General features: G+C 36.2%; 1 protein-coding gene across 1 annotated transcript in view; it reads left to right on the top strand.

Annotated features, from left to right (window-relative positions):
* Nucleotides 1-12,278: 12,278 nt before the first annotated feature.
* The window catches only part of LOC114327549 (phenoloxidase-activating factor 3-like), a 48,372-nt gene continuing 33,217 nt past the window's right edge, over nucleotides 12,279-27,433 (top strand). Inside the window, exons 1-2 of the mRNA XM_028276221.2 lie at nucleotides 12,279-12,706; nucleotides 25,213-25,367. Coding sequence (XP_028132022.1) covers nucleotides 12,619-12,706; nucleotides 25,213-25,367 — 243 coding nt within the window. The 5' untranslated portion in view covers nucleotides 12,279-12,618. The remainder of the gene's footprint in view (nucleotides 12,707-25,212; nucleotides 25,368-27,433) is intronic.

Genomic DNA, 27,433 nt, shown 5'->3' with positions numbered 1-27,433 from the left:
TTTACTCTTGAGTGAAATTCATATTTTTTGACATACCTCGTACAAAATTAACAAAATTTGATATTTGATGGTTGCATCTTATGTTATATATGATGCAGAGTATTTTATAAAGAACAACTTTTTTTCGTAAAACTGAAATTAAAAAAGTTATCAATAGGTTCCAAGTTACGCAGACATACTGTATATGAGCTAAAAAAAATTTTTTGTTGAACGTTTATTATTGTTGAAACTTATTATTAAATGTATTTTAGGTAAGTTTTACAGAAAAAGTTTTGATCACTCTGTATATACATTTTTTCAGCTGGTAATTTTCGGTTTTTGTATTACATTTTTGATATCTTTCTTAGTTTTCTCAAAAAGAAATTGTTTATTTCATTTTTAAACTAAAATAATTTAGTGTTTTTTAAAGACTACATCCTAAGCTTTAAAAAAATATCAAAAAAAAGTGTATTAGATTTATTCAAACTTAAGTAATACCGTCTTAAAGTTGTGAGAATTCTGTAAAACTACGAAGATTTCAAAAATTACATTTTTTGAGACATCGTATTATTTGAATTAAATTTTTGAGATTTTTTTTTAATGAAACATCGTTTAGTAACATGATTGAGAGGTAAGTTGTGCAAATTTGACAGTTTTATAAGTAAAATTGTATTAGTTACACATTTTTAAATCATTTTTAAACAAAATTCATGTAAGGCTCATTTTCCGCCCACACCGTACTTATGTCCATACATTTTATTTCCTTTTATTCCAACCATAAGATAGCTTATTTCATCTTCTTTCATGTCCAATTTGTAAAATTTCTTTTGATCCATTAGTTAAAGAATTACATTTAAAAAAACTCAACCGTGCACTTCTTTCAACGCTAGTTTACAGTGCGCCAATGTGTGTGAGAAGGGTGACTTTAGCGTTATAAATAAAAAATTACAGAAGCTAGAGATTTAATTTTAGAAAAATCTTTATATAAGGTTTTTTTTGTAAAATTTTCTGATTTTTTCAATGGTCAAGTCAGTTTTTTTCTAAAAATTAAATTTTCGGAGTTATTTAAAAAAACATCTAACTTCGCTGTTCATTTGTTTAATAAAAAATGAAGCACCCACTTCTCGAGTAGAACTTTTTGATATGTTGTTTATTAAACATTTCTTAATGAAATTACAAGAAGTTTTATCTTGTTTGATTTTTTCCGAAGTGAAAATCTAAATGCACTCCCCTAATAATTTGAAAGAAATTTATTAACAACTAAATAACGTTAAAAAAATTATGTTGACATTATTTGTATAACAGCCTCTCCTTTAATGAGAGTAATTGACTCTTTCGTATACAGTGATGAGTGTGCTAATATCCGTCAAAATAACGCAAAAGATGGACAACATAATGCGTTGTGAAATAAAAATAGATGAAAATATTAGAGGTGGGAAATTATCGGTATAAACATATAAAACATGATCACTTTGAGTACTTTTCTCCTCTCATTATGTGGCCTAGATACTCCAGTTTTTTCGTTTGTATGGTTTTATGACTTCGCATTCCTTCCCCATCTTCAGCAAAACATCTTGATTTGTTACTCTTTCTGTCCATGGTATTTTCCACATTCTCCTGTAACACCACATCTCGAATACCTCAATGTTTTTGATGTTTATCTTTTTCAGTGTCCAAGCTTCCATGCCGTACAGCAGAACGGAGAAAACATAGCACCTTAACATTCTCGTTCTTAAGTTTATATTTATGTCCAGGTTGCATAGGAACTTTTTCATTTTGACAAACGATTGTCTCGCTATCTCAATTCGCCTCTTGATTTCTCTTGTCTGGTCATTAGTATCAGTGAAGCAAACCCCTAAATATTTGTAGGACGTAACTCTTTCAACTGGCTGATTATTTATGGTTAAATTCACATTGGTGTATAGCTTTTTTGTTACAATCATGAATTTAGTCTTTTTGATGTTCAGTTTTAGACCATACTTATTGGTATGAGTGTTTATGTTTTCCATCAAATACTGTAAATTTGCTACGTTATCTGTTACTATTAGCGTGTCATCAGCGTATCGTATATTGTTAATTAACTCTCCGTTAATGTGCATACCAATGTTTTGCTCTAGGAGCGCTTCTTGACATATTGTTTATATATATATATATATATATATATATATATATATATATATATATATATATATATATATATATATATATATATATATATATATATATTATATATATATATATATATATATATATATATATATATATATATATATTGAATAGTAGTGGAGAAAGCACACAGCCCTGACGCACACCTTGACAAATCTCAATTTCTTCGGTTAACTCATTATAAACCTTGATTTTTGCTGTTTGTCCCCAGTACAACCTTGATATGATGTTAATGTCGCGACTGTCGATGTTTTTGCTTCTTAGGATTTCATACAGCTTTTGGTGTCTGACTTGTACAGACAGGTCTTGGTTTACATCCAAACATCTTTGCATTAACACACTCAAACCAAATAAATCTTCCCGTGTTCCCAGTCCACTTCTGAATCCAAACTGTGTGGAGCTTATGTCCTCTTCTAATTTATTAAATATTATTTTGTGAATTATTTTTAAAAATACTTTTAGTGTGTGGCTCATCAATGCTATAGTTCTGTGGTCTCAACACTCTCTGGCGTTATTCGTCTTCGGGATTGTGACAAAAGTAGAGGAGAGCCATTTCTTTGGTATGATGCCTGTTCTATAAATTGTGTTAAAGAGGTTCACCATTATTTCAAGTATGTCGTCGTCTATAAGTTTCAACAATTCTATAGGAATTTCATCTGTTCCTGCAGCTTTACCCCCTTTTGTGTTCCTTATAGCATATTCTATCTCGCTTTTTAGGATTTCAGGCCCTGTTGTGTCGTTTGTAGGTTCTGCCACTGCTATTTCTGGTCTTTCGTATGCAAAAAGTTCTTCAATGTATTCTGTCCGTCTTGCCAGTTTTTCATCTAAATCTGTAATTATTTTACCTTTTTTGTCCTTTACGATGGATGCTTGTTTCACTTTTTTACCTGTTATTTCCTTGATATTTTTATGCATTTTAAAGCTATCGTACTTTCTTTCATATTCTTCTATTTCCTTGCAGTTTTCCAGAACCCACTTCTCTTTGGCTTCTCTAATTTTTCTCTTAATCTAACGGTTCACTTCTTTGTATTTTGTCTTGTTGGTTTTATTTCTTTGCCTTTCCTCCATGAGGTACAAAATTTCGTTTGTCATCCATTCCTTTTTCTTAATTTTGCTTGGAGCTAAGGAGTCTTCACTAGCTGTCATAAGGGCCTTTTCTATCTCCATCCATTTGTCCTCTACATTACCTGTGTTCCTATTTTTTGCAGCGAGGTTTCTAAGATTGTTGTTTACCTGTTTTCTTGTCCTTTCCAGTATAGTTGCGTCTTCTAGTTGCTTAACGTCTATCTATTGTTTAGCTGCATTTTTCTGTAGTTTCTTGAATCTTATATTTACTACAGCCACCACCGGGTTGAGAAAGAAACATCGAGAACGCCCAAGCTATCCTAGAAAGCGACCTAAATACTATTAACACATATTTTAAAAAATGGGGCCTTCAGCCAAATCCCACAAAGACAGAAGTTACTGCCTTCCATCTAAATAACCGGGAAGTGAACTACAGACTAAACATAAAAAGCGAAGGGGTTACCCTAAAACATAACCCAAATCCAAAATATCTCGGTGTAATACTGGATCGTACTCTAACTTTCAAGGAACACTTACATAAAACTGCAGCTAAAGTAAAAACTCGCAATAATATCATTCACAAGCTCGCAAACACCTCTTGGGGAGCCAATGCAGACACAATCAGGACAAGCGCTCTTGCATTAGTCTATTCAACAGCCGAATATTGTGCTCCAGTCTGGCTAAACAGTCACCATACTAACGTCCTAGACACACAACTAAATCAGACAATGAGGTATATTACGGGGACCATAAAAAGCACACCAACTCAGTGGCTTCCAGTTCTAAGCAATATTGCACCAACCAAAACACGACGGTTAGCTGCCCTTAAATCACAATACCAGAAATGTCAAAAGAATCCCTCATTGCCAATAAATACCGACATAGATCAGTTAAACCAGGGCCAATTGCGGCTGAGATCTCGAAACCCGCCAACAAGAACAGCAAAAAATCTTCCAAATAATTTCACAATCAATGAGCATTGGATAAGCGAATGGAACGAAGAAGTGAACAATGCACACCTAATAGGAAATCCCACAGTCAAACTCAACGGTTTCTCTCTTCCGCGCCGAGAATGGTGTAATCTGAACCGAATCAGGGCAGGTCATGGAGTGTGCAATAAGTCACTTAACCAATGGGGCATCGCAGACAGCCCGCTATGTGACAAATGCAATGCTGCCGAACAAACAGTCCACTACATTACACAAGAATGTCCAGCCACACGATTCGAAGGAAGCTTAATCGAAATTCACGAACTAACTCCTGAGCAATGGAATGGCTCCACGGTAGCAATATCCGCCTTTAATGTTTCCATTTATATTCTTACAATTTATTTTATGTTTTAGAAATGTGTAAAGTTCATACAAATATAAAATATATATATATATATATATATATATATATATATATATATATATATATATATATATGTAAATACCAAATAAATAAAAATTTAAATAAATGGTAAAAAACAGCACACATCGTTTCTATCCTGGTTACGAGTTGGTGTTCAATAGGATGATACAGCGCTGTTTCGGACTCTCGTCACTCATCAGCCATCCGAGGAGAACACGAATTCGTAACCAGAATAGACTCGACGTGTCAAGGGAAATTCACAATTTCAGTGAGGCAGTACAAGAGCGCCATCTACTCTGATGGCAGTGCCGCAGGTCATCTCAAAAAGAGAAGATTCCTGCTATCTCTTGTACCGTATAGAACGATGCGTACATTCTGGGTTCGGCAGAGAGCGCTGCCTAACGCTAAGATGTAAATACCAAATAAATAAAAATTTAAATAAATGGTAAAAAACAGCACACATCGTTTCTATCCTGGTTACGAGTTGGTGTTCAATAGGATGATACAGCGCTGTTTCGGACTCTCGTCACTCATCAGCCATCCGAGGAGAACACGAATTCGTAACCAGAATAGACTCGACGTGTCAAGGGAAATTCACAATTTCAGTGAGGCAGTACAAGAGCGCCATCTACTCTGATGGCAGTGCCGCAGGTCATCTCAAAAAGAGAAGATTCCTGCTATCTCTTGTACCGTATAGAACGATGCGTACATTCTGGGTTCGGCAGAGAGCGCTGCCTAACGCTAAGATGTAAATACCAAATAAATAAAAATTTAAATAAATGGTAAAAAACAGCACACATCGTTTCTATCCTGGTTACGAGTTGGTGTTCAATAGGATGATACAGCGCTGTTTCGGACTCTCGTCACTCATCAGCCATCCGAGGAGAACACGAATTCGTAACCAGAATAGACTCGACGTGTCAAGGGAAATTCACAATTTCAGTGAGGCAGTACAAGAGCGCCATCTACTCTGATGGCAGTGCCGCAGGTCATCTCAAAAAGAGAAGATTCCTGCTATCTCTTGTACCGTATAGAACGATGCGTACATTCTGGGTTCGGCAGAGAGCGCTGCCTAACGCTAAGATGTAAATACCAAATAAATAAAAATTTAAATAAATGGTAAAAAACAGCACACATCGTTTCTATCCTGGTTACGAGTTGGTGTTCAATAGGATGATACAGCGCTGTTTCGGACTCTCGTCACTCATCAGCCATCCGAGGAGAACACGAATTCGTAACCAGAATAGACTCGACGTGTCAAGGGAAATTCACAATTTCAGTGAGGCAGTACAAGAGCGCCATCTACTCTGATGGCAGTGCCGCAGGTCATCTCAAAAAGAGAAGATTCCTGCTATCTCTTGTACCGTATAGAACGATGCGTACATTCTGGGTTATTTATTTGGTATTTACATCTTAGCGTTAGGCAGCGCTCTCTGCCGAACCCAGAATGTACGCATCGTTCTATACGGTACAAGAGATAGCAGGAATCTTCTCTTTTTGAGATGACCTGCGGCACTGCCATCAGAGTAGATGGCGCTCTTGTACTGCCTCACTGAAATTGTGAATTTCCCTTGACACGTCGAGTCTATTCTGGTTACGAATTCGTGTTCTCCTCGGATGGCTGATGAGTGACGAGAGTCCGAAACAGCGCTGTATCATCCTATTGAACACCAACTCGTAACCAGGATAGAAACGATGTGTGCTGTTTTTTACCATTTATTTAAATTTTTATTTATTTGGTATTTACATCTTAGCGTTAGGCAGCGCTCTCTGCCGAACCCAGAATGTACGCATCGTTCTATACGGTACAAGAGATAGCAGGAATCTTCTCTTTTTGAGATGACCTGCGGCACTGCCATCAGAGTAGATGGCGCTCTTGTACTGCCTCACTGAAATTGTGAATTTCCCTTGACACGTCGAGTCTATTCTGGTTACGAATTCGTGTTCTCCTCGGATGGCTGATGAGTGACGAGAGTCCGAAACAGCGCTGTATCATCCTATTGAACACCAACTCGTAACCAGGATAGAAACGATGTGTGCTGTTTTTTACCATTTATTTAAATTTTTATTTATTTGGTATTTACATCTTAGCGTTAGGCAGCGCTCTCTGCCGAACCCAGAATGTACGCATCGTTCTATACGGTACAAGAGATAGCAGGAATCTTCTCTTTTTGAGATGACCTGCGGCACTGCCATCAGAGTAGATGGCGCTCTTGTACTGCCTCACTGAAATTGTGAATTTCCCTTGACACGTCGAGTCTATTCTGGTTACGAATTCGTGTTCTCCTCGGATGGCTGATGAGTGACGAGAGTCCGAAACAGCGCTGTATCATCCTATTGAACACCAACTCGTAACCAGGATAGAAACGATGTGTGCTGTTTTTTACCATTTATTTAAATTTTTATTTATTTTGTATTTACATCTTAGCGTTAGGCAGCGCTCTCTGCCGAACCCAGAATGTACGCATCGTTCTATACGGTACAAGAGATAGCAGGAATCTTCTCTTTTTGAGATGACCTGCGGCACTGCCATCAGAGTAGATGGCGCTCTTGTACTGCCTCACTGAAATTGTGAATTTCCCTTGACACGTCGAGTCTATTCTGGTTACGAATTCGTGTTCTCCTCGGATGGCTGATGAGTGACGAGAGTCCGAAACAGCGCTGTATCATCCTATTGAACACCAACTCGTAACCAGGATAGAAACGATGTGTGCTGTTTTTTACCATTTATTTAAATTTTTATTTATTTGGTATTTACATCTTAGCGTTAGGCAGCGCTCTCTGCCGAACCCAGAATGTACGCATATATATATATATATATATATATATATATATATATATATATATATATATATATATATATATATATATATATATATATATATATATATATATATATAGTAAAACAGTAAAATTTCTCTTTCTTTCTTTATCTTTCTTAGAAAGAAATCTTTCTTTATCTAATATATATATATATATATATATATATATATATATAGCCATGCCGATATTTATTAACTCGCGCTAACCTCTCCTTGTTTGATTGTTTAAAACGTTCTAAACGTTTGGCATTCCTTGCCTCAGGTAGCTGTAGCTTCCTCCGTGGATTTGTTAGTTGTTGCTCTCGAATCCTGAGGGTCTTCTAACATTATAGCCACAAATTGGTTGCATTGCTCCTGTTTAGCTATATCATACTGATGACGACTAATAAGTCAGAAACACGTGTCTATGGTTGCATTCCATCTTGTGCATATTTTGTTTTTCATACTTATTGCGAGCCATGCCGATATTTATTAACTCGCGCTAACCTCTCCTTATATATATATATATATATATATATATATATATATATATATATATATATATATATATATATATATATATATATATATATATATATATATGCTTTCTGTTGTTTTCCGGGTTTGACTCCGCGTTGAATAATTTTGGTTTTGATAAAAACCATTATTTTGACGACGTTTCGGCAAGATCTCACTTGCCATTGTCAAGTCAGGTAGTTCCGCTTCTCGCTGCTGCTTGAAGTAAACTGAATTTTTACTCGCGATACCGTCGCTTATGTAGTTGATCCTGATGCTGCTTGCCCTGCGCGAACTCTGGCTCTTGTTATTGGTCCGGTGTAGGTTGCAGTCGTCGGCGGGATGTTACGCGTGGATGTTGCGGCCTGATTTATTTTGGTCTTTTTCTTCAATACCGTTTTCCAAGTTGTAGGAAGCCGTTGCGCATCATCTCTTTGGTTTAAGCCGTTGGGATTTCTTTCAATTTCTATCGATTCTCTGATTTCCCGTTTTCTTTTTATTTCGATGTTAGCTAACATCGTTGTTTGGTTCAGGTTTATTGTGTGTCCTGTATTTGCGACATGTTGAGCCAGGGATGACGTGGTTTCTCCCCTTTCGATAGCATTTCGGTGTTCTTCTCGTCTTACCTGGATTCTTCGGTTGGTCTGTCCAATGTACGACTTTCCACAATCCCCACACGGAATCTCGTATACACCTTGGCTTTCTAACGATATTTTGGTCTTTGGTGTTGGTAAAATAGTTGAGATCTTTCTGTCCGTATTAAATATCGTTTCTATGTTGTGTTTTCTCAGCACTCTCCCTATTTTCTCTGTCGTACCCTTCACATATGGCAGAATGGTTTTGCCGATCGGCTTATTGTCTTCTGTAGGGTCCTTATCTCTTCTTCGAGCATTTTGAGCTTTTTCGATGTTGTATGTTGAGAAGCCGTTTTTTCTTAACGCTGTTTTCACGTTATGCATTTCTTCATTTTGATGTTCTTGGTCTGTCAGTCTTTCGGATCTTGTAATCAAGGTTTTGATGACTGAATGCAATTGTGCAGGATGGTGGTGTGAAGCAGCATTTAGATATCTATCGGTATGTGTCGGTTTCCGATACACTGTAGGGTCCTTATCTCTTCTTCGAGCATTTTGAGACAATAAGCCGATCGGCAAAACCATTCTGCCATATGTGAAGGGTACGACAGAGAAAATAGGGAGAGTGCTGAGAAAACACAACATAGAAACGATATTTAATACGGACAGAAAGATCTCAACTATTTTACCAACACCAAAGACCAAAATATCGTTAGAAAGCCAAGGTGTATACGAGATTCCGTGTGGGGATTGTGGAAAGTCGTACATTGGACAGACCAACCGAAGAATCCAGGTAAGACGAGAAGAACACCGAAATGCTATCGAAAGGGGAGAAACCACGTCATCCCTGGCTCAACATGTCGCAAATACAGGACACACAATAAACCTGAACCAAACAACGATGTTAGCTAACATCGAAATAAAAAGAAAACGGGAAATCAGAGAATCGATAGAAATTGAAAGAAATCCCAACGGCTTAAACCAAAGAGATGATGCGCAACGGCTTCCTACAACTTGGAAAACGGTATTGAAGAAAAAGACCAAAATAAATCAGGTCGCAACATCCACGCGTAACATCCCGCCGACGACTGCAACCTACACCGGACCAATAACAAGAGCCAGAGTTCGCGCAGGGCAAGCAGCATCAGGATCAACTACATAAGCGACGGTATCGCGAGTAAAAATTCAGTTTACTTCAAGCAGCAGCGAGAAGCGGAACTACCTGACTTGACAATGGCAAGTGAGATCTTGCCGAAACGTCGTCAAAATAATGGTTTTTATCAAAACCAAAATTATTCAACGCGGAGTCAAACCCGGAAAACAACAGAAAGCACATATAGCTCCCGCGGAAACTTCAAGTGTAACATATATATATAAAAATAAATAAGCAAAATCATTGGCTAATACTCGTAAAGTGAATGTGAATTTAGTTGGAAATATATAAAATGATGAAGGGTCATCATTCCATACATTTCTGTGCAACTATATACACCGGTGTTTCGGCCTATTTGGGCTTCGTCAGTATAGTGTAGCAAGTTAAAAAAGTTGTTTGTTAACTTGTAAAAGGATTACTACAGGAGCAAGGTTACCAATTTTGGTCAGGTTGTTAGAAGACCCGCAGTCGCAAGGCTACAACTAACATTGCCAAGGAGGTAAAGCTACCTGAGGAAATGAAAAGCCATAACATTATTAAATAAAATGATGTTGGATAATCGAGTACAAATATAAAAATAAATAAGCAAAATCATTGGCTAATACTCGTAAAGTGAATGTGAATTTAGTTGGAAATATATAAAATGATGAAGGGTCATCATTCCATACATTTCTGTGCAACTATATACACCGGTGTTTCGGCCGAAACACCGGTGTATATAGTTGCACAGAAATGTATGGAATGATGACCCTTCATCATTTTATATATTTCCAACTAAATTCACATTCACTTTACGAGTATTAGCCAATGATTTTGCTTATTTATTTTTATATTTGTACTCGATTATCCAACATCATTTTATATATATATATATATATATATATATATATATATATATATATATATATATATATATATATATACCACCAGATTGTGATCCGATTCTATATTAGTGCCTGGATAGTGAGGACGCGGCACAATAATATTTCCAAGCGATTAAAGCTAAGGCTAAGGCCACATGGGCGATAATTTACGGCGCCGTAAGAGCAGTAAACCTGACGAGGCATTGGTTGACTAACTCCTATTTCATCTACAATTGGTTCGTACAATGCCTAGTCAGGTTTACTGCTCTTACGGCGCCTTAAATTATCGCCATTTTGCTAAAAAATAAGATCATAATATACGATTTACTCAATCCAAAACCGATACCTACCGCCTGGTATATACCACGTCTTTCCCCTTATCATCTCTATATCAAAATATATAAATATTTTTTAACAATTATCATGTTCATGTTGATATCAGTAATTATACATAGCAAGGTTATTCTCACAAAACCAGTTTTGAACCCATTGCAAAAATAAATTAGTCGTCAGGCACGTAGCCAAGGGAGGGGTCTATGGGGTCCGGACCCCTCCCAAAACTACCTCGGCTTTTGTACCAAGGCAGCAAGTTTATCACTAAGTTATTATTAACATTTTTGAAAAAGTGAAAGTAATTATTATTATCTTTTACTAGGATTATTTCTGTTTTTATTCATTCTACAGATCAACTTACATCCAATTTAATAATCAGATTTATATTAGGAAAAACGAAAATATTGTATCAACATTTCAAGTTCTTTTACCTGCATTTGCCTCTACAGAAAAGCAAAATTGCTAGAAAATTTGGCTGCCTATTACTCCCGCGACACTTCCCTTGCAGCAATAAAAGCTGAATCTGAATATGTATATGTTATGGTGTAACTGTAATACAATATCCTCTTTGGAACCAAATACCGAAGTTCTCCACGTAATGAAACATTGTAATAAAGATTTGTTCTCTAAACATTTACAAATTCCTTACAATTTTGGCAACTATACCTGTCACAACGGCCAGTGTAGAACCTTCGTTCTCAACAATGAAGCGAGTAAAAACTTTACCCAGAAACAAGATGGGAAACGAAAGACTCAGTATATTGGCTCTTTGTTCTGTTCATTGGAACGTCGAAAGCCAGATATATAGATATCAAATCATCATCACAGATGTCAAAGAGCGAATAGCATAGCTGAGGTGCAATTGGGCGGGTCATGTAGCCAGAATGGAGAACGGTGGTGGACCCAAAAAATTACAATGTGGAGACCACGAACGAACAGAAGATGTAGAGGTAGACCACCTACACGATGGACAGACAATGTCAAAAGGGTTGGTGAGAATTGGTTGCTGGGAGCTCAACATTGACAGAACTGAAAGAATTTAGGGGAGGCCTATGTTCAACTTTGAATGCAGAAGGCTGGATGATGCAGGTGTACTCTTTTCTACGGAATTCTATATTTCGTTAGTAGTCACAATATCATCAGGGAAGTTAAAATGATATTAAAGATACAATGGTGAAATTGGCTAATAAAAACAACTTACTTTACTAGGGTGAGATTGTCGTCATATAGGTGTTATATCTTAGTAAAGTAGTAAAAACTTGTTATTGCAATTTTTAAAATATTAAAATAGTTTTTTCAAATTTTGCTTATGGATCTAAAATTTATTCTGAATATTTTTTTCAATATCTTACCGTCGCACCTAACAAAAAATTTGAGTTGTATTTGGACCCCCCTCAAGAACATTTCCTGGCTACGTGCCTGTTAGTCGTCATTTTAATAAGAATGAAATTCATAATTAATTAATATTATGTAGTATTATCGTAGTTTACAAAACTATAAACTGTGATTGTGGTATGTGTTAATAAATAAAAATGTAGGAAATTCCATATAGGACCTAAAACAATTACTGGATATAAATAGTTGCTACAGCGACTGTCTTTTAGAAATGCTCATTCTTTTGGTCAATTATTGGATGTCACCAGACTTACCTACCTATGTCATAAACTTAATGCTACTAGTGTTTCTGGTTGAAAAACAACTGTTTTGTTTAAATAATCTGGCTATCATTGAGAATTCCAACTTCTTGATGGTAACTTATTTATATTCAGCGGTACAGAGATGTGAATAATATTTCAAAATTTCAAGACTTTGGTATAATGTGTTGTGAATACCAGAACATGGTATTGCTATATTTCATATATTTGTTGGTATTTTTCCTTATGAATAGCCATTCCAACGGACAAGGTAAGTAGGCTTTTTATTGATTTTGATGAACCGCATGAATTTCTAGGGTTATTAGCTGGGTGGTTTTTTTTTATTTTAGAAAAAGTTTTTTACGCATGCATAACATATATTATACTTACACGGTGGGCCAAAGGACCCCGCAGAATCCTTATGGGAAATGGTTATCTGTCAAATGTTCTGAAACTTTGGGTTCTAGTAGTCCTTGATGTGTAGAACAAAAGACTCACTGGGCGCATAGCTCCAAAAAATCATGGTTTTAAGATATAAGCCTCTGAAGTTATAGGTACAGTGAGGACTTTTGAGTTGGAATAAATTCATTTTCTCGAGAATGGGCGACTCTGGAGATAAATTACAAATCAGGTCGATTTTTATTTTTAAATTATAATTTTTTGGCATATATATCATACTAGTGACGTCATCCATCTGGGCGTGATGGCGCAATCGATGATTTTTTAAATAAGAATAGGGGTCGTGTGATAGCTCATTTTTGAGATTAAAGAAGAGAATGACTAAGAGTCATTTATATAAAGGGTTACTTTTACGGTCGTTGCAAAAGTCACCTTGTTAATATTTACATTCAAAAATTAGTAAAAACTATTAGTAAGTATCCGGAAAGACTATCCTTTAAATCATATTAAAAATGTTTAAGCGTTTGGTTGGGGTTCAAAGGAGTAGTGATGCGCAATACAAGGTGTTGCTTCCTGTTAACACCTCTAGCCACTCCTACTCAATTCCTATCCTCACCTCCGAGAAGTGTGATCCGGATCACACGGGTGAACCCCAGTAAACCTGAGCAACCCTGCTGCAAACTGGGTAACCAACCCCAGTGGAAGGTGGGGTCAGGGCTGACGAGGAAGGGAGAAATGGTTCTCCGAAAAGGGGGATGGGCAGTGGGTTAACACCCCCTCCCGTAAAAAATTTTTACGTTACGGAAAATTCACAACAATCAGCTGGACGGTCTTTTTGTCGACGACTTGGCAAACGAAATAAGGCTAATGATATTGGATTATTTACTTGGAACGTTCGTACGCTTTATAGCGCAGGAAAGCTAAGATGTCTATTAAAAACGCTAAATGAATACTCAGCAGACATCATAGCACTACAAGAAGTTAGGTGGACAGGTAGTGGCAGCCTGGAGAAAAAGGACTACGCTCTCTACTACAGCGGACATGAAAGCAATCAAACTTTTGGCGTAGGGTTCATACTAAACAAACGTGTAAAATTAACGGTCATAGCTTTCGACCCAATAAGCCCAAGAATATGTAGATTGCGAATAAGGGGCAGGTTCTTTAACTACAGCATTATCAATGTTCATGCTCCAACTGAAGACAAAGAAGACGAGGAGAAAGACCTATTTTATGAGAAAGTGGAAAGCACTTATAGGAAATGTCAGAACAATGACATAAAAATTATTAACGGCGATCTTAATGCTAAAGTTGGTCAAGAAACAATCTACAGACCAACTATTGGCGAACATAGTCTCCATACGGTCAGTAACCAAAATGGTTTACGGCTGATTGAACTCGCGGCATGGATAGGAATGGTAGTAGTAAGTACGTGCTTTCCACACAAAAACAGCCACAAAGCAACGTGGCAATCACCAGACGGCCAGACCAAGAATCAAATTGACCACGTACATATAGATAGTCGACACTTCTCTGATGTACTGGACGTAAGAGCATGTAGAGTTGCTAATATAGACTCCGACCACTACCTTATAAAATCAAAGCTCAGAGCACGCATCTCTAACGCAAAAAAAGGTCACAGCACAAAATCCACAAAATATGATACTGAGATGCTAAAATCTGAAACTGCTAGAGCTAATTACATGAAAATCTTAGACGAAACATTACCAAACATCGGTGAAAATTTAAGTATAGAAGAGCATTGGACTAAATTTAAAGAAGCCATGCACACAGCGGCTGACACTGTATTAAAACCTATCAAGACCAGAAAAAATAAGGATTGGTTCGACGAAGAGTGTAGACATATTAACCAACAAAAAATGAAGCATATAAGAGACTCCAGCAGCGCAGAACGAGATCAACTCTCGAAAATTATAAAAATCTTAGAAAGAAAGAAAAGAGAATGTTCAGAGGAAAAAAGAAAGAACAATACGAACACGCTCTAAACGAAATTGTTAACTACCACAATGGAAAAGACATACGAAAATTCTACCAACAGATAAATAGCTGCAGAAAAGACTTCAAACCCAGAATAATAGCCTGTAAAGATGGGGACGGCTCTATAATTAGTAACAAAGAACAGATACTAAACAGATGGGCGCAACATTTTGAAGAACTGCTTAGTGGCAATTATGAAGATGGCGAGATGGAGGATCCCATGCTTCAAATTAATGGAGATGATCGGCAGCCACTCCCCACCGAAGAAGAAATTAGAGAAGCCATCTTAACACTTAAAAATAACAAAGCCCTCGGTTCGGATAATCTCCCTGCTGAACTCTTCAAAAACGGCGGCGACACCCTCTTGAAACACATGCATAAACTGATAACTGCAATTTGGCAATAGAAAGAAACACCCACAGACTGGAAGTTGGGTGTACTGTGTCCTCTACACAAAAAGGGAGACATGATGGTGTGTGATAATTATAAAGGCATCACTCTACTCAATATGGCATATAAAGTGTTGTCCAATGTATTGTACAAAAAACTTCTCCCCTACGCTGAAGAAATAGTAGGAGGATATCAGTGCGGTTTCCCTCCTAATAAATCAACAACGGACCAGATATTTACAGTGAGGCAGATCCTTGAAAAAACCCTAGAGTTCGGCGTCGACACCCACCACATATTCGTGGACTTCAAAGCCGCATACGACTCAGTTAATAGAGGTAAACTTCTACTTGCTATGGTAGAATTTAAAATACCGCTTCATCTTGTCCAATTAACTGAACTTACGCTCACAGGAGCAGAGAGCGTGGTAAAGATCCAGAACGATTTCTCAAGACCCTTCCATTGCAAAAATGGACTAGGACAGGGTGATGGACTATCGTGTCTCTTATTTAACTTGGCATTAGAAAAAAAAATTCGAGAGTCGCAAATTAATACGAATGGTACTATATTTAACAAATCAGTACAAATTGTCGGATACGCAGATGACATAGACATCATAGGTAGATCTAAAGAATCTCTGACTGAAGCATTTCGGTCGTTAAGAGCATCTGCACAGAGAATGGGGCTAAATATAAATGTTCAAAAGACCAAATATATGTGTTGCACTAGGTCAAGCAACCCGACACCTACAAGAATAATAATTGACGACCTAGAACTGGAAGGTGTCGACACCTTCATATACTTAGGCTCGCTGCTAACTAAAGATAATAATGTCAGTGAATAAATTAAAAGAAGAATAGTGCTCGCCGATAAGTGCTACTATGGCTTAAGAAGACAGATGGCCTCAAAAATACCTAGAAAAATTAAATTGACTGTCTACAAAACACTAATAAGACCAGTGCTAACACATGGCTCAGAAACTTGGTCACTTACTCAGAATGACCAAGAACTGCTCAATCGTTTTGAGCGAAAAATTTTAAGACGAATATATGGTGGCATAAAAGAACAAGGTTTGTGGCGCAGGCGTTACAACTTTGAGTTGTATAGAAATTTTGGAGAACCTGACGTTGTACAATTCATTAAGGTAGCACGCCTTAGATGGATAGGTCATGTAATCAGGCGAGAGGAATATGCCATAGTCAGAAAAGTTTTTGACCGAAGAGGGCCCATAGGACAACGAACAAAAGGAAGACCGAGACTTAGGTACCAAGACAACATAGAAACTGATTTAAAATTTATTGGAATTAGAGCATGGAGAAGAGTTGCCAGAGACAGGGGCGAATGGAGGATTGTTCTGAAGAAGGCTTTGGCTCATAAAGAGCTGTAACGCCACTGATGATGATGATGAAGCGTTTGGTTAAAAAAAATTAATTTCCGTTTTCCCCATTATTGATGCTGCTAGTGAAACCATCACTGAAGCGGAAAAATGACCTTTTTAATTTACTTTTTTTGAATTACTTTTTTTGAGTTACTTATTCAAGTCCTGTCTTATTATTTTACGCACACGTACAGTGCACCGATTCTAAAGGTGCCGGTGAGCGATGGCGTCTATGCGCAGTATTATAGTTATAGTTAATGTGGCTTTTCCTACAAGGTATACATACTATTTTTCCGAAAATCTTCTTCTTCTTTTTGTATAGACATGACTCTCTCTGTTTTTTCAATGTGCCTGTAGTAAGTTGTCGTTCCATCGTTTTCGTGGTCTTCCCACTGATCGTCTTCCTATTGGAGAACCGTCTCTCGCTCACCTGACTACCCTATTTGTTGTCATTCGGCTTATGTGGTCATTCCATTCTATTCTTCTGTTTCTTATCCAGTTATTAATGTTATCCACCTTGCATCTCCGTCGTATATCTGTACTTATAGCTCTGTCCCATAAAGTCTTACCATCGATTTTTCGAAGGGTTTTCATATCCGCTGTTTCGAGCAATCTTTTTGGCATCTCTGTGTCGGGTCGTGTTTCTGCCGCGTATGTCATTATTGGTCTGATGACTGTTTTGTAAATTCTGCCTTTCATTTCTTTTCCGATATTTTTATTTCTCCATATTGTGTAATTCAGGCAACCTGCGGCTCTATTTGCTCTATTCACTTGATCTTCCACTTATGTTTCGAGCCTTCCGTAGCTAGATAGTGTGATGCCTAGATTTAAACTCCATCTTCTTTCTTCTTCTTTTGCCCTTTAATTCGTCCAATTCTGAACATAGGCTTCCCCCAGTTTCCTCCATTCGCTTCTGTTTAGTGCTTTCTGTTTCCAGTGCGTTCCTCCTATCTTTTTAATGTCGTCTCCCCATCTCATCTGGGGTCGTCCTCTTGCTCTCTTTCCTGTCCATGGTCTCCATTGTTTTATCGTGCTATTCCACCTATTGTCCGTTTGTCTAGCGTTATGACCTGCGAAGCTCCATTTTAGCCTGGTTATATGTTGACCTGCGTCTTTGACTTTTGTTCTATTTCTGACCCAGTTGTTTTGCTTTTTGTCTGTCAATTTTACTCCTAACATTGCTCTCTCCATGGCTCTTTGTGTCTTTATTATTTTATCCATGTTTGCCTTGGTCAAGGTCCATGTTTGGCATGCGTATGTGAGAATTGGGAGTATGCACTGGTCAAACACTCTTGTTTTTAAGTATTGTTGTATTTTTTATTCTTTAGGACCCATTTTAATTTTCCAAATCCTGCCCAGGCTAATCTGACCCTTCTTTTTACCTCCGCTGTTTGGTTTTCCTTATTTATTTTTATAATCTGTCCCAAATATATATAATCATTAACCGCTTCTATTGTGGTGTCGTTTAGTATTACGTTTCTATTGTCTTGTGTGTTTGTCATTGTTTTTGTTTTGGCAAAATTCATTTTTAGACCTATTTGTTCGGATTCATTTGCTAGTTCGGTTAGCATGGTTTGTAGTTCTTCAAAACTTGATGCTATGACTACTACATCGTCTGCATATCTTAGGTGGTTTAGTTTCTTTCCATTTATGTTTATTCCCATGTTTGTCCATTCCATTGTTTTGAAAACATCTTCCAGTGCTAATGTAAATAGTTTAGGAGAAATAACATCTCCCTGTCGCACTCCTCTGTTAATTGGTATGGGTTTTGTGGTTTCTTCCAATTGTACTGTCATTGTTGCTTTCTTATATATATTATGTATTAGCATTCTGTATCTGGAATCAATTCGACAGTTGTTTATAGCTTTTTCTATTGCCCACATTTCCACGCTGTCAAATGCTTTTTCGTAGTCAACGAACGCTAAGTGCAGATCTATATGGTATTCGTTAGTTTTTTCTATTAGTGTCCTAATTGTTAGAAGATGGTCAGTGGTGCTATATCCCTTTCGGAATCCTGCCTGCTCTACGGGTTGATACGAGTCCAATTTGTGTGTTAGTCTGTTGTTGATAATCCTCATGAATAGTTTATACGTTTGCGACAGCAGTGAGATGGGTCTGTAATTTTTTATGTCCTTTCTGTCGCCTTTCTTAAATAGCAGGATTGTAAGACTTTCGTTCCATTCGTCGGGTATTTCTCCTTTATGTAGACACTGATTAAACAGATTTCTTAATGTTTGTAAGATTTCTGCTTTCCCTTCTTTCAACATTTCAGCAAGGATTCCATCTGGTCCTGGTGCTTTGTTGTTCTTTAATTGTGATAGTGCTGCTTCTATTTCATAATTTTCTATTTTTGGTAGTGTTTCTGAGTTTACATTTGTGATTGTTTTCTTGATATATTCCTGAGTGTTGAAGTTTGCGTCTTTCTTTGAGGTGTATAGTTCTTTATAAAACCTTTCTACTTCTTCTGATATCTTATCTTTTCTCCTCTCTTCCCGTCCTGTTTCATCCTTTATTGAAATTAGTAGTGGTTTCCCTAAATTTGGTCGTAAGCATTTTAGGCCCTTATTTCTCTCAATTACTTTCTCGATTTCATTTTCAGTGTGTTTTCTTAGATCCTCTCTGGTTTTTCTTCTAATAAGTTTGTTTAGTTCTACGTATTCTACTGTGTTTCTTTTGTTTTCGCTTATTAGTTTTCGTCTACTTTCCATTAATTTAACTGTCCCGCTACTTAATCTATTTTCTTTTGTTGTAAGTTTTTTGGCAGTTTTCATTCCCGCTTCCAAGAGTTTTTCTTTCATTTCTTCATTGATCTTATTAATTTCTGACTCTTCCTTTGCTACTTGTTGATTATAGTTTTCCCTTAAAGTCTGTCTATATTCTTCTGCGTTTTGTCTTATTCTGCTATGGTCAATAGCCGTTGGTTTTCTTCTAGATTTCTGCGTCGCTAGTTTGCTTATTTCTATTTTGGCTCGTAGTATGCGGTGGTCGCTGCCAGTTGAGAATTTATTAAGTGCAGTTACGTCTTCGAAGATTTTAGTCATCTAGGATGATCTAGGAAGTAGTCTATTTCATCTTTTGTCACCCCATTTGGGGAGACCCATGTCCATTTTCGGTTTAGCTTCTTATTAAAGTATGTATTTATTGCATGAAGGTTTTGTTGTTCCAAATATTCTAGTAGTCTTTCGCCCCTAATATTCCTTGATCCAAGTCCGTAGTTTCCTATTTTGTTTTCTGAGTCTTCCATTTTCTTTCCGATTTTTGCGTTAAAATCTCCCATAACGATTGTTGTTTTTATATTTTTGTTTTCCATTGCTGTGGTGATGTCATCATAAAAGTTATCAATTTCTTCCTCATCATGTGTTGTTGTTGGAGCATATACTTGTATTAGTTTCATTCTTGTCTTCCTGTTAATTTCTAGTATGATATATCCTACTCTATCTGATATGCTCTTATACTCGATTACGTTTTGTTTAATTTTCTCTTTGATCAGAAATCCTATTCCTCCATATGTTTCGTCCTCCTTTCCTTTGTAATAGAGGCGATTTCCTGATTCTAGGTCTATACACATTTCTCCTCTTCTTTTGACCTCTGACAATCCTACAATGTCCCATTTGATTTTAGTTAATTCCTCTTCGAGTTCGTACAACTTTTCATCTTGAGCCATGGATCTGATATTATATGTGGCTATATGTATTCTGTTGCATTCCTTCTTTTTCCGTTTTCTTTGATTCGTTCTTGTGGAGCTTTTGCCTCCCCCAGAATCCATGAGGCTGATCGGTTTCCCGATGTGGGACTCCGGATTTATCCTACCCACCTGGGGTCCATTTCCGCTTTGTTGTAAGTTCGACATTGCTAGTTTGGGGAAAATAGCCATAAAACACCACGCTGGCCAGGCGGGTTGGTGAGTTGTAGGGATCACATTTCCTTGACTCCCTGTAACTGTTGTATGGTTATCCCGCTCATACTCGGTCGCCAGAGCCTCGTCTGTTATGTAGCAGGAGGCACCAGGTAATTTTAGACTACCACTCGTGCAGGTGAGGTTGACTTTTGGATCGATTGATGTATTGTTGTTAAGTCCGATCCCTTACCTCCCATCATAAACTCCATCACTTGTTCTGTTATCTGACCTTCCAGCTCCAATTTATATATTATTGGATCTGCTGTTATAACCATACATTTTGTCTTTTTTGAGGAAATTAACATGTTAAAGTTTCTGGCAGTTATGTTAAATTGGTGCAGCATACGTTGTAAATCATCTTCACTTTGAGAGATTAGTATTGCATCGTCTGCATAGCAGATTATAATTTCATTCAATTTGTTTGTTATCACTTTGGTTGTTAATTTTAATGTTGTGTTTAATAAGTTAATTACTCTGTAATTCTCCGGGCCCGATTTGTCTCCTTTTTTGGAGAGAGGTATTAGGATGCTTTATCTCCATCCTCGTGGTATTATGTTTTGTTTTATTATTTTTTGTATTAGTTTTAATAGTTGTTTAGTTAGATCTTGTCCTCCGTCCTTTAGGAGTTCGTTCGATATTCTGTCCTCTCCTGGAGATTTTCTATTTTTTAATTTTCTTAATGCTTCCTTTACCTCTCCTTCCTCAATATTTATTTCTTCGTTTGTCGTAACTTCAGGTTTTGGTGGTTCATGATCGTTGCCTTTAGCAAATAGAGATCGGAACTAGTCTGCCCATGTTTCCTTCTGAATGTGTTTCGCTTTTATTAATTCGTTGATCTCCTTTCTTTGTCCTCTGATCATTCTTCATACTTCTTTTTGTGTTCCGTAGAAGTCGTGTTCCTTCTGTTTTGAGAAACTCTGCCTGTGCTCCCTTTTTATTTATCTCACAAAATTATTCGTTTCGTTTCTGATTCGTTTGTAATGGTTGTATGCCTGTTGTGTTTGTTTTGTTCTGTATTGTAAAAAGGCTTTCTTCTTTTCTTCACAGTTTATCTTCACTTCCTCTCTAAGCCACAAGGATTTCTTCTTTAATATGTGAGTATTCGTTACTTTTCTCTCTCCAAGTGATTTTGTTGCAGCGTTGATTATGAAATCTTTGAGTTTTTGCCAGCTTTCATCGATGTTATCGTTTTCTAATATTCCATTCTCAGCAATCTTCTCTGATATTCTTTTCCTATATAAGTATTCCGAGGATTCCGTATTTAGTCCTTCGACTTTGATTTTTGTTTGTGATGGTGCTGCCCTCTTGGGTGTGAAGTATTTCATATTGATTCCTATTTTACATAATACTAGGCTATGGTCGCTACCTACATCTGCTGAGTTGAGGCATCTTATGTCGAATATTTTTGATGGATATATATCTCTGTTGGTTACAACATATTATATCATAGATCTTTGTCCACGGGTGTTATTGAATGTATATTTGTGTTGGTCTTTGTGGTCAAAAAATGTGTTGTGTATTCTAAGTTCGTTATTCGTGTAGAAGTTTATCATCAGTTCTCCATTTTCGTTTTAACATTTTCATTGTGTTTTTGCTTAATTCCGGGTATTACTTGGTTACCTATTCGAGCGTTAAAATCCCCCAGTATTATCATCTTCCCTCTAACTTGATCTACTACTTGTTGTAATTCGTCATAAAAGACTTCCCTTGTTGTTTGAGGCTTGTTATTTTCTGGGCCGTATACTCCGATGAGGTTCAGGTCTTCCTTTTCCATTCTAATTTTTGCTGTGACTATTCTTTCCGATAAATATTGACACTCTTTGATATGATTTTGGTATTTTTGATGTATTGGTAATGCTACACCTTTATTGGCCCTGTTTTCTTTTGCTACTCCACTGTAGATTAGTATACATTCGCCTAATCTTGATTGTCCTGTTCCTTTCTTTTTTGTTTCCTGTAGAGCGCATATATATCTATTTGTTTCTCTTTTAATACTTGGGTGATTTCTTGATATCTAGTGTTGAGTGATCTGATGTTCCATGTGGTAATTCTCATCAATGTTTTTCTTTTGTCCTTATTTCTCGCCATGGTCGTCTTCCTATGATCAATCCGGTTCCGAGGCTTCACATTGTTTCTTTGATCAGTATTCGTTTTTCCGATTGGTAGGTTGCTAACCTTGTCAATCACCCTCCACATTTTATCCGGGCTTGGGACCGGCTGTGGTAACCGCAGAGCTAAATTTTCGAAAATCGATTATATTAAAATAAATATGTAAAATTTTTCAAATAGACGTATATTATTTTGACTCAAATATTCGTGATGCCACCAAATACAGCTTTTGTAACTATAGAAACAAGAACAACAAAGACACAGATTTTTGGCAACAAACCAGATTTTTGGCAGTATTTTTGGTGTTTTCTGTGATTGAAATCATTTTAAAAAGCAAAATTAGGTACCTAATTTAATCATGAGTGATAATGAGTGTTCGATTCCTGGTACTCCTCCAGAACTGATGGAAGTAGTGAGTAATGTTTTAAATTTGTTCTGAATCTGCTGTAAGAAAAAAATATTTCCTTAGGTACAGTAAGGAAATAACATTTCCGTACAGTTATTTTTCGTTTCCAGGCAACGGCTAAATATAAGGAAATATCAAACGTTTCTTTTCCGATCTTCGGAAAATTCCTTTTTTCGCTTCGAAATTACTTTTGTTAATAGATTGAGTTATTTTAAGACGAATGTATTCTTATGATTTTTTCGTAAAATGCTTACTTTAAGCGCAAAACACAAATAAACAATTAAAAATGCCGAAACAATTTTAGTGTTTTTCGAGGCCATAGTTCAATTGGTTGGACATCGAATTTATAAAAAACAAAAAATATGAAATGAAAAAATGAAAAGAGTCAAGTACTTGGAATTGCGTAATTCCATTTTGATTTTATATGGCATAAGTCACTAGTCAGTTCAAAAATGCTAAACCATTTAAACCAATTAGAAAAATTGTTGAGTCTATGTTAGCAACCGTCACTCAGTGTACAAGCTACTTCAAGAGACTATCATCTCATCCAAATCCACTCGCCAACTACCTCCTTATCCCACCACTGCTTAGAAGACTAATAATTTGGATCTTCTAGCTAGATCTAGATATCTACACCACCGTTAGGAACTAGATTGAAGTTCATTTTTTTGTATAAATGTCAGAAATTTGGTAGTGTAAACTAAATGTAGGTAATCTTTTTCTCATGAGGATCTTTCAGTGCGTCACAGTTTTTCGATTTCTTTCTAACGCATTCAATTGCATGTGACAGAAAAAAACGCACGTCGGTGATTACATTTCGTCGGTGACATTTATAACATTTATTCTAGTTGTCAATAGATGGCGCTATAATCCAAAAAAAAAAAGAGTGTGTGTACTTTGTACGCACGTAAGAAGTTATACTTCTATTATAGGATTTCTTAAAAATACATATTTAAACAGTTTGTTTTAATTTTTTTTAAACACCAAACTAATTTTGTACTTACCGCTTTCAAAAAAATAAAAAAAAAAGCGTAGGATTGCTCCGGATTTGAACTCAAGACCTCTCGATCTCTGGCCGAATGCTATACCAAATACGCTACCAGGACTGTGTCTGTATCGGTTCGGACGTACCTAATGACAATTCACGGTAACAGACAGACAAGGTGAAGTATAATAAATATACAATAAAATGTTTTAATAATACTCATCTTACTCCTGAGGAAGACAAATCCAAAGACACAAAAATTATAATAAATATATTTACTAAAAACACTAATATATTCTTTTCACACCTTTTCTTGCAATGATATATTTATACATAACTTGAAAGATTTAGCAACTAAACGTCATGCTGCCTGTGTGCGCATGCGCGCAGTATTATGAAATTTTACTCTCAATCGCGCCTAAAGAAGTATAACTTCAAAAATTATTTACGAATTATATAATATATCTACGAATATAATCTGGGTCCAGAGCACGCCAAATAGAATTCTATTTTGCTGACGTCACAAAATAGAATTTCATAATGGGAGAATCGACGGTTGCTAGGCAACGTGACGTCACTAAAATAGAATTCTATTTGGCGTGCTCCCGCACCTGTTCAATTTATAAGACTATACAAATCAAAGAAAATACCATTTTATAAATGCAATAAACACAATTGATTTGTTTTTATGCCAAATTGCAAATAAAATTTGACAACTGTCAGATTTAACTAAAATGTCATGTCACTAAAACGTATATTATCACGGACTTACATTTTTTCTATCATTTGTGACGCACTGAAAAATGCTCATGAAAAGAAGCATAAAGGGTGCTCACCACTGGTTCTAGCTCCCACTGAGCCATTTTTTTCTATATCGTTCAACCGTATTGTTTATTGTTATACTCATCACTGTATTGATAGCAGATTGCCATAAATAAAGGAAGTTAACCCATTTGCTGCCGATCACACGCCAGCGCATGATATGGTTACTTCAGCCAGGCGCCGTTCACGCGCCAGCGAGTGGTACGGTTACTTCAGTTAGATGCCGTACAACAAACTGGCTCCTAGCCAAGTTCCATCCTCTTCGATCGGCAGTGAATGGGTTAAAAACAATCAAAATACTTGTGCGCACTTTGAACAGTTCTTACTCGATTACAAAATTTAAATCGCAGTTTCAATAACATGACAGGTGCTATTAATTGTACTTTTTATTTTTAAAGACGTCTGTACTGCTCCTGATGGAACAAAGGGAAGTTGTATTCAAGTACGATCATGCCCAAATTTCGAGACAGCCCTTAGAAACGTTAAACGACCTTTGTCAGATACGGCACGAAAACAAATTAAGGCTTATGTTTGCAACGAAAACTTTACAAAGGTAAATTATAACGATTATACAGGGTGATTGATTAGTGTGAGGAAGCTCAGTAGATCTGTTATAGTAAAAATTACAAAAAAAAGTTATTGACAAAAATTGTAGGCAGCTTTAAACTCCACATTTTAAGATTAGTTACAATTTTACAGAGTGTTCCATAAAATGGTGGCAGACCAAACTTATGTTTTTTTTAAATGGAACACCCTGTATTTTATTTTAAATTTGAAATCTGCTTTACTTCCACATCACAACAATGTAAAGTTTTATTATGTTATACCGGGTATTTAAAAAGTTATAGCCAATATTACCTGAAAATCGTATCAAGTTTAACTCCCTGTATAATTAAAAAGGAGTATAGGAACATTGATCTATTGCAACCATAGTTTTTTAATAATTGCTAAAAACTGTAAAACATATTCGTTTTCATAATATTCGTTAAATCAAATACAGGGTAAGTCAAAATGCAAGTACATTATTTGCTTGGTAATTTTAAATAGAACACCCTGTATTTTATATCACTATCGAAAAGTACTAATATCGTACTTCAAATTTAATGAAGTACTCCCTATACCTAAAGTTATCAGTTTTCTAGATATTTTTATTTTTCCATCAAAGTATTAATTTGGTAGATATTTTAACGTTTACCAATAATAATTATTGTGAGTTGGCCATGATTGATTTGTCAGAAACTGACAGTTTGACATTATTGCTTATTAATTCAGTAACGAAATAACGACACAGAAAAGAAAACAATTTATTTCAAATAAAATTTATAAAAAATAACCGACAGAAAATTAAAAAAAAATAACAACACAAAAAAATAAAAAACAAGAGTAACTTTAACTTATCTTACTTAAGTAAGGTGTTCAAAATGACCTCCCAAAACATGTATGCATACTTGAAAGCGGTCATTGAAAGAGTTGCTCACATTACTGAGCATTTGTAAAGAAATATTTTGAAATGAAATTCGGATTCTATTTTTCATATCATCCGTTGTTGTTGGAGGTATTTTATATACTTCGTTCTTAACGTAACCCCAAAAAAATAAGTCCATTTTATTGAACTCTGGTGACCTTGGGGGCCACCTTACCGGTCCATCCCTTCCGATCCATCTTTCACCAAACTGATCATTAAGTTCACCACGTACTAATTCGTTGTGGTGCGCAGGAGCACCGTCATGTAGAAACCACATTTGTTCACGTATATTAAGTGGAACCTCTTCTAATAATATCCGTAACTGATTTACGATAAAATCTAAATAAATCTCACCATTTGTTATCTTCAAAAAAATATGGTCCTACTACATGGTTACCGACGATACCTCCCCACACATTTAGAGACCAACTTGTTTGACTATGTATGTGTTACTATGTGGTATGGATTACTTGTTGAATAGTAGTGAAAGTTATGCCTATTAACAGAACCGTTTCGATGGAATGTAGCTTCATCACCAAATAGGACAATCAAAAAAATCTCTCTGCTCATTAATTTTTTCTAAGGCCCATTCACAAAATACTATTCGTTTCTGAAAATCATCATTATTTGATTCTTGGTGCTTTTGAATATGATAAGAGTGCATCTTGTTTTTAGATGGAATGTTTTGAACAGAGTAGTAACTAAGTTCTTGTTCATTGGAAATACTCCTTATACTTGTGTGTGGGTTTTCTGTAACTGCCATCAACACTCTCATTTCGTTTTCCTCTGTCACACTAGTTTTTGTTCGTTCATGTTTTTCATAAATCACTGAACCAGTGTGGTTAAATCGATCTTTCAATTTTTCAAATGTATCTTGTCTAGGTTGCCGCCTATCTGGAAACCGTTCTTGATAAATTCTAGCTGATAGTAATGAATTTTTATTGCATTCCCCCAAAATCCAGATCATATCTACCATTTCATCAGTAGTAAAATTTATTATTGCTAATTTAAATTGAATTAATTACTGAATTACTAAATAATAATTGTTGCTAATTTACGGTGTACCCCAATACTGAATTAATAAACAATAATCTCAAACTGTCAGTTTCTGATAAATCAATCATGGCTAACTCACAATAATTATTGGTAAACAT

Source organism: Diabrotica virgifera, chromosome 1 (assembly GCF_917563875.1).
Source record: "Diabrotica virgifera virgifera chromosome 1, PGI_DIABVI_V3a".
In the NCBI taxonomy this organism is placed as follows: Eukaryota; Metazoa; Arthropoda; class Insecta; order Coleoptera; family Chrysomelidae; genus Diabrotica; species Diabrotica virgifera.
This window is presented reverse-complemented; position numbering and strand designations above follow the sequence as displayed.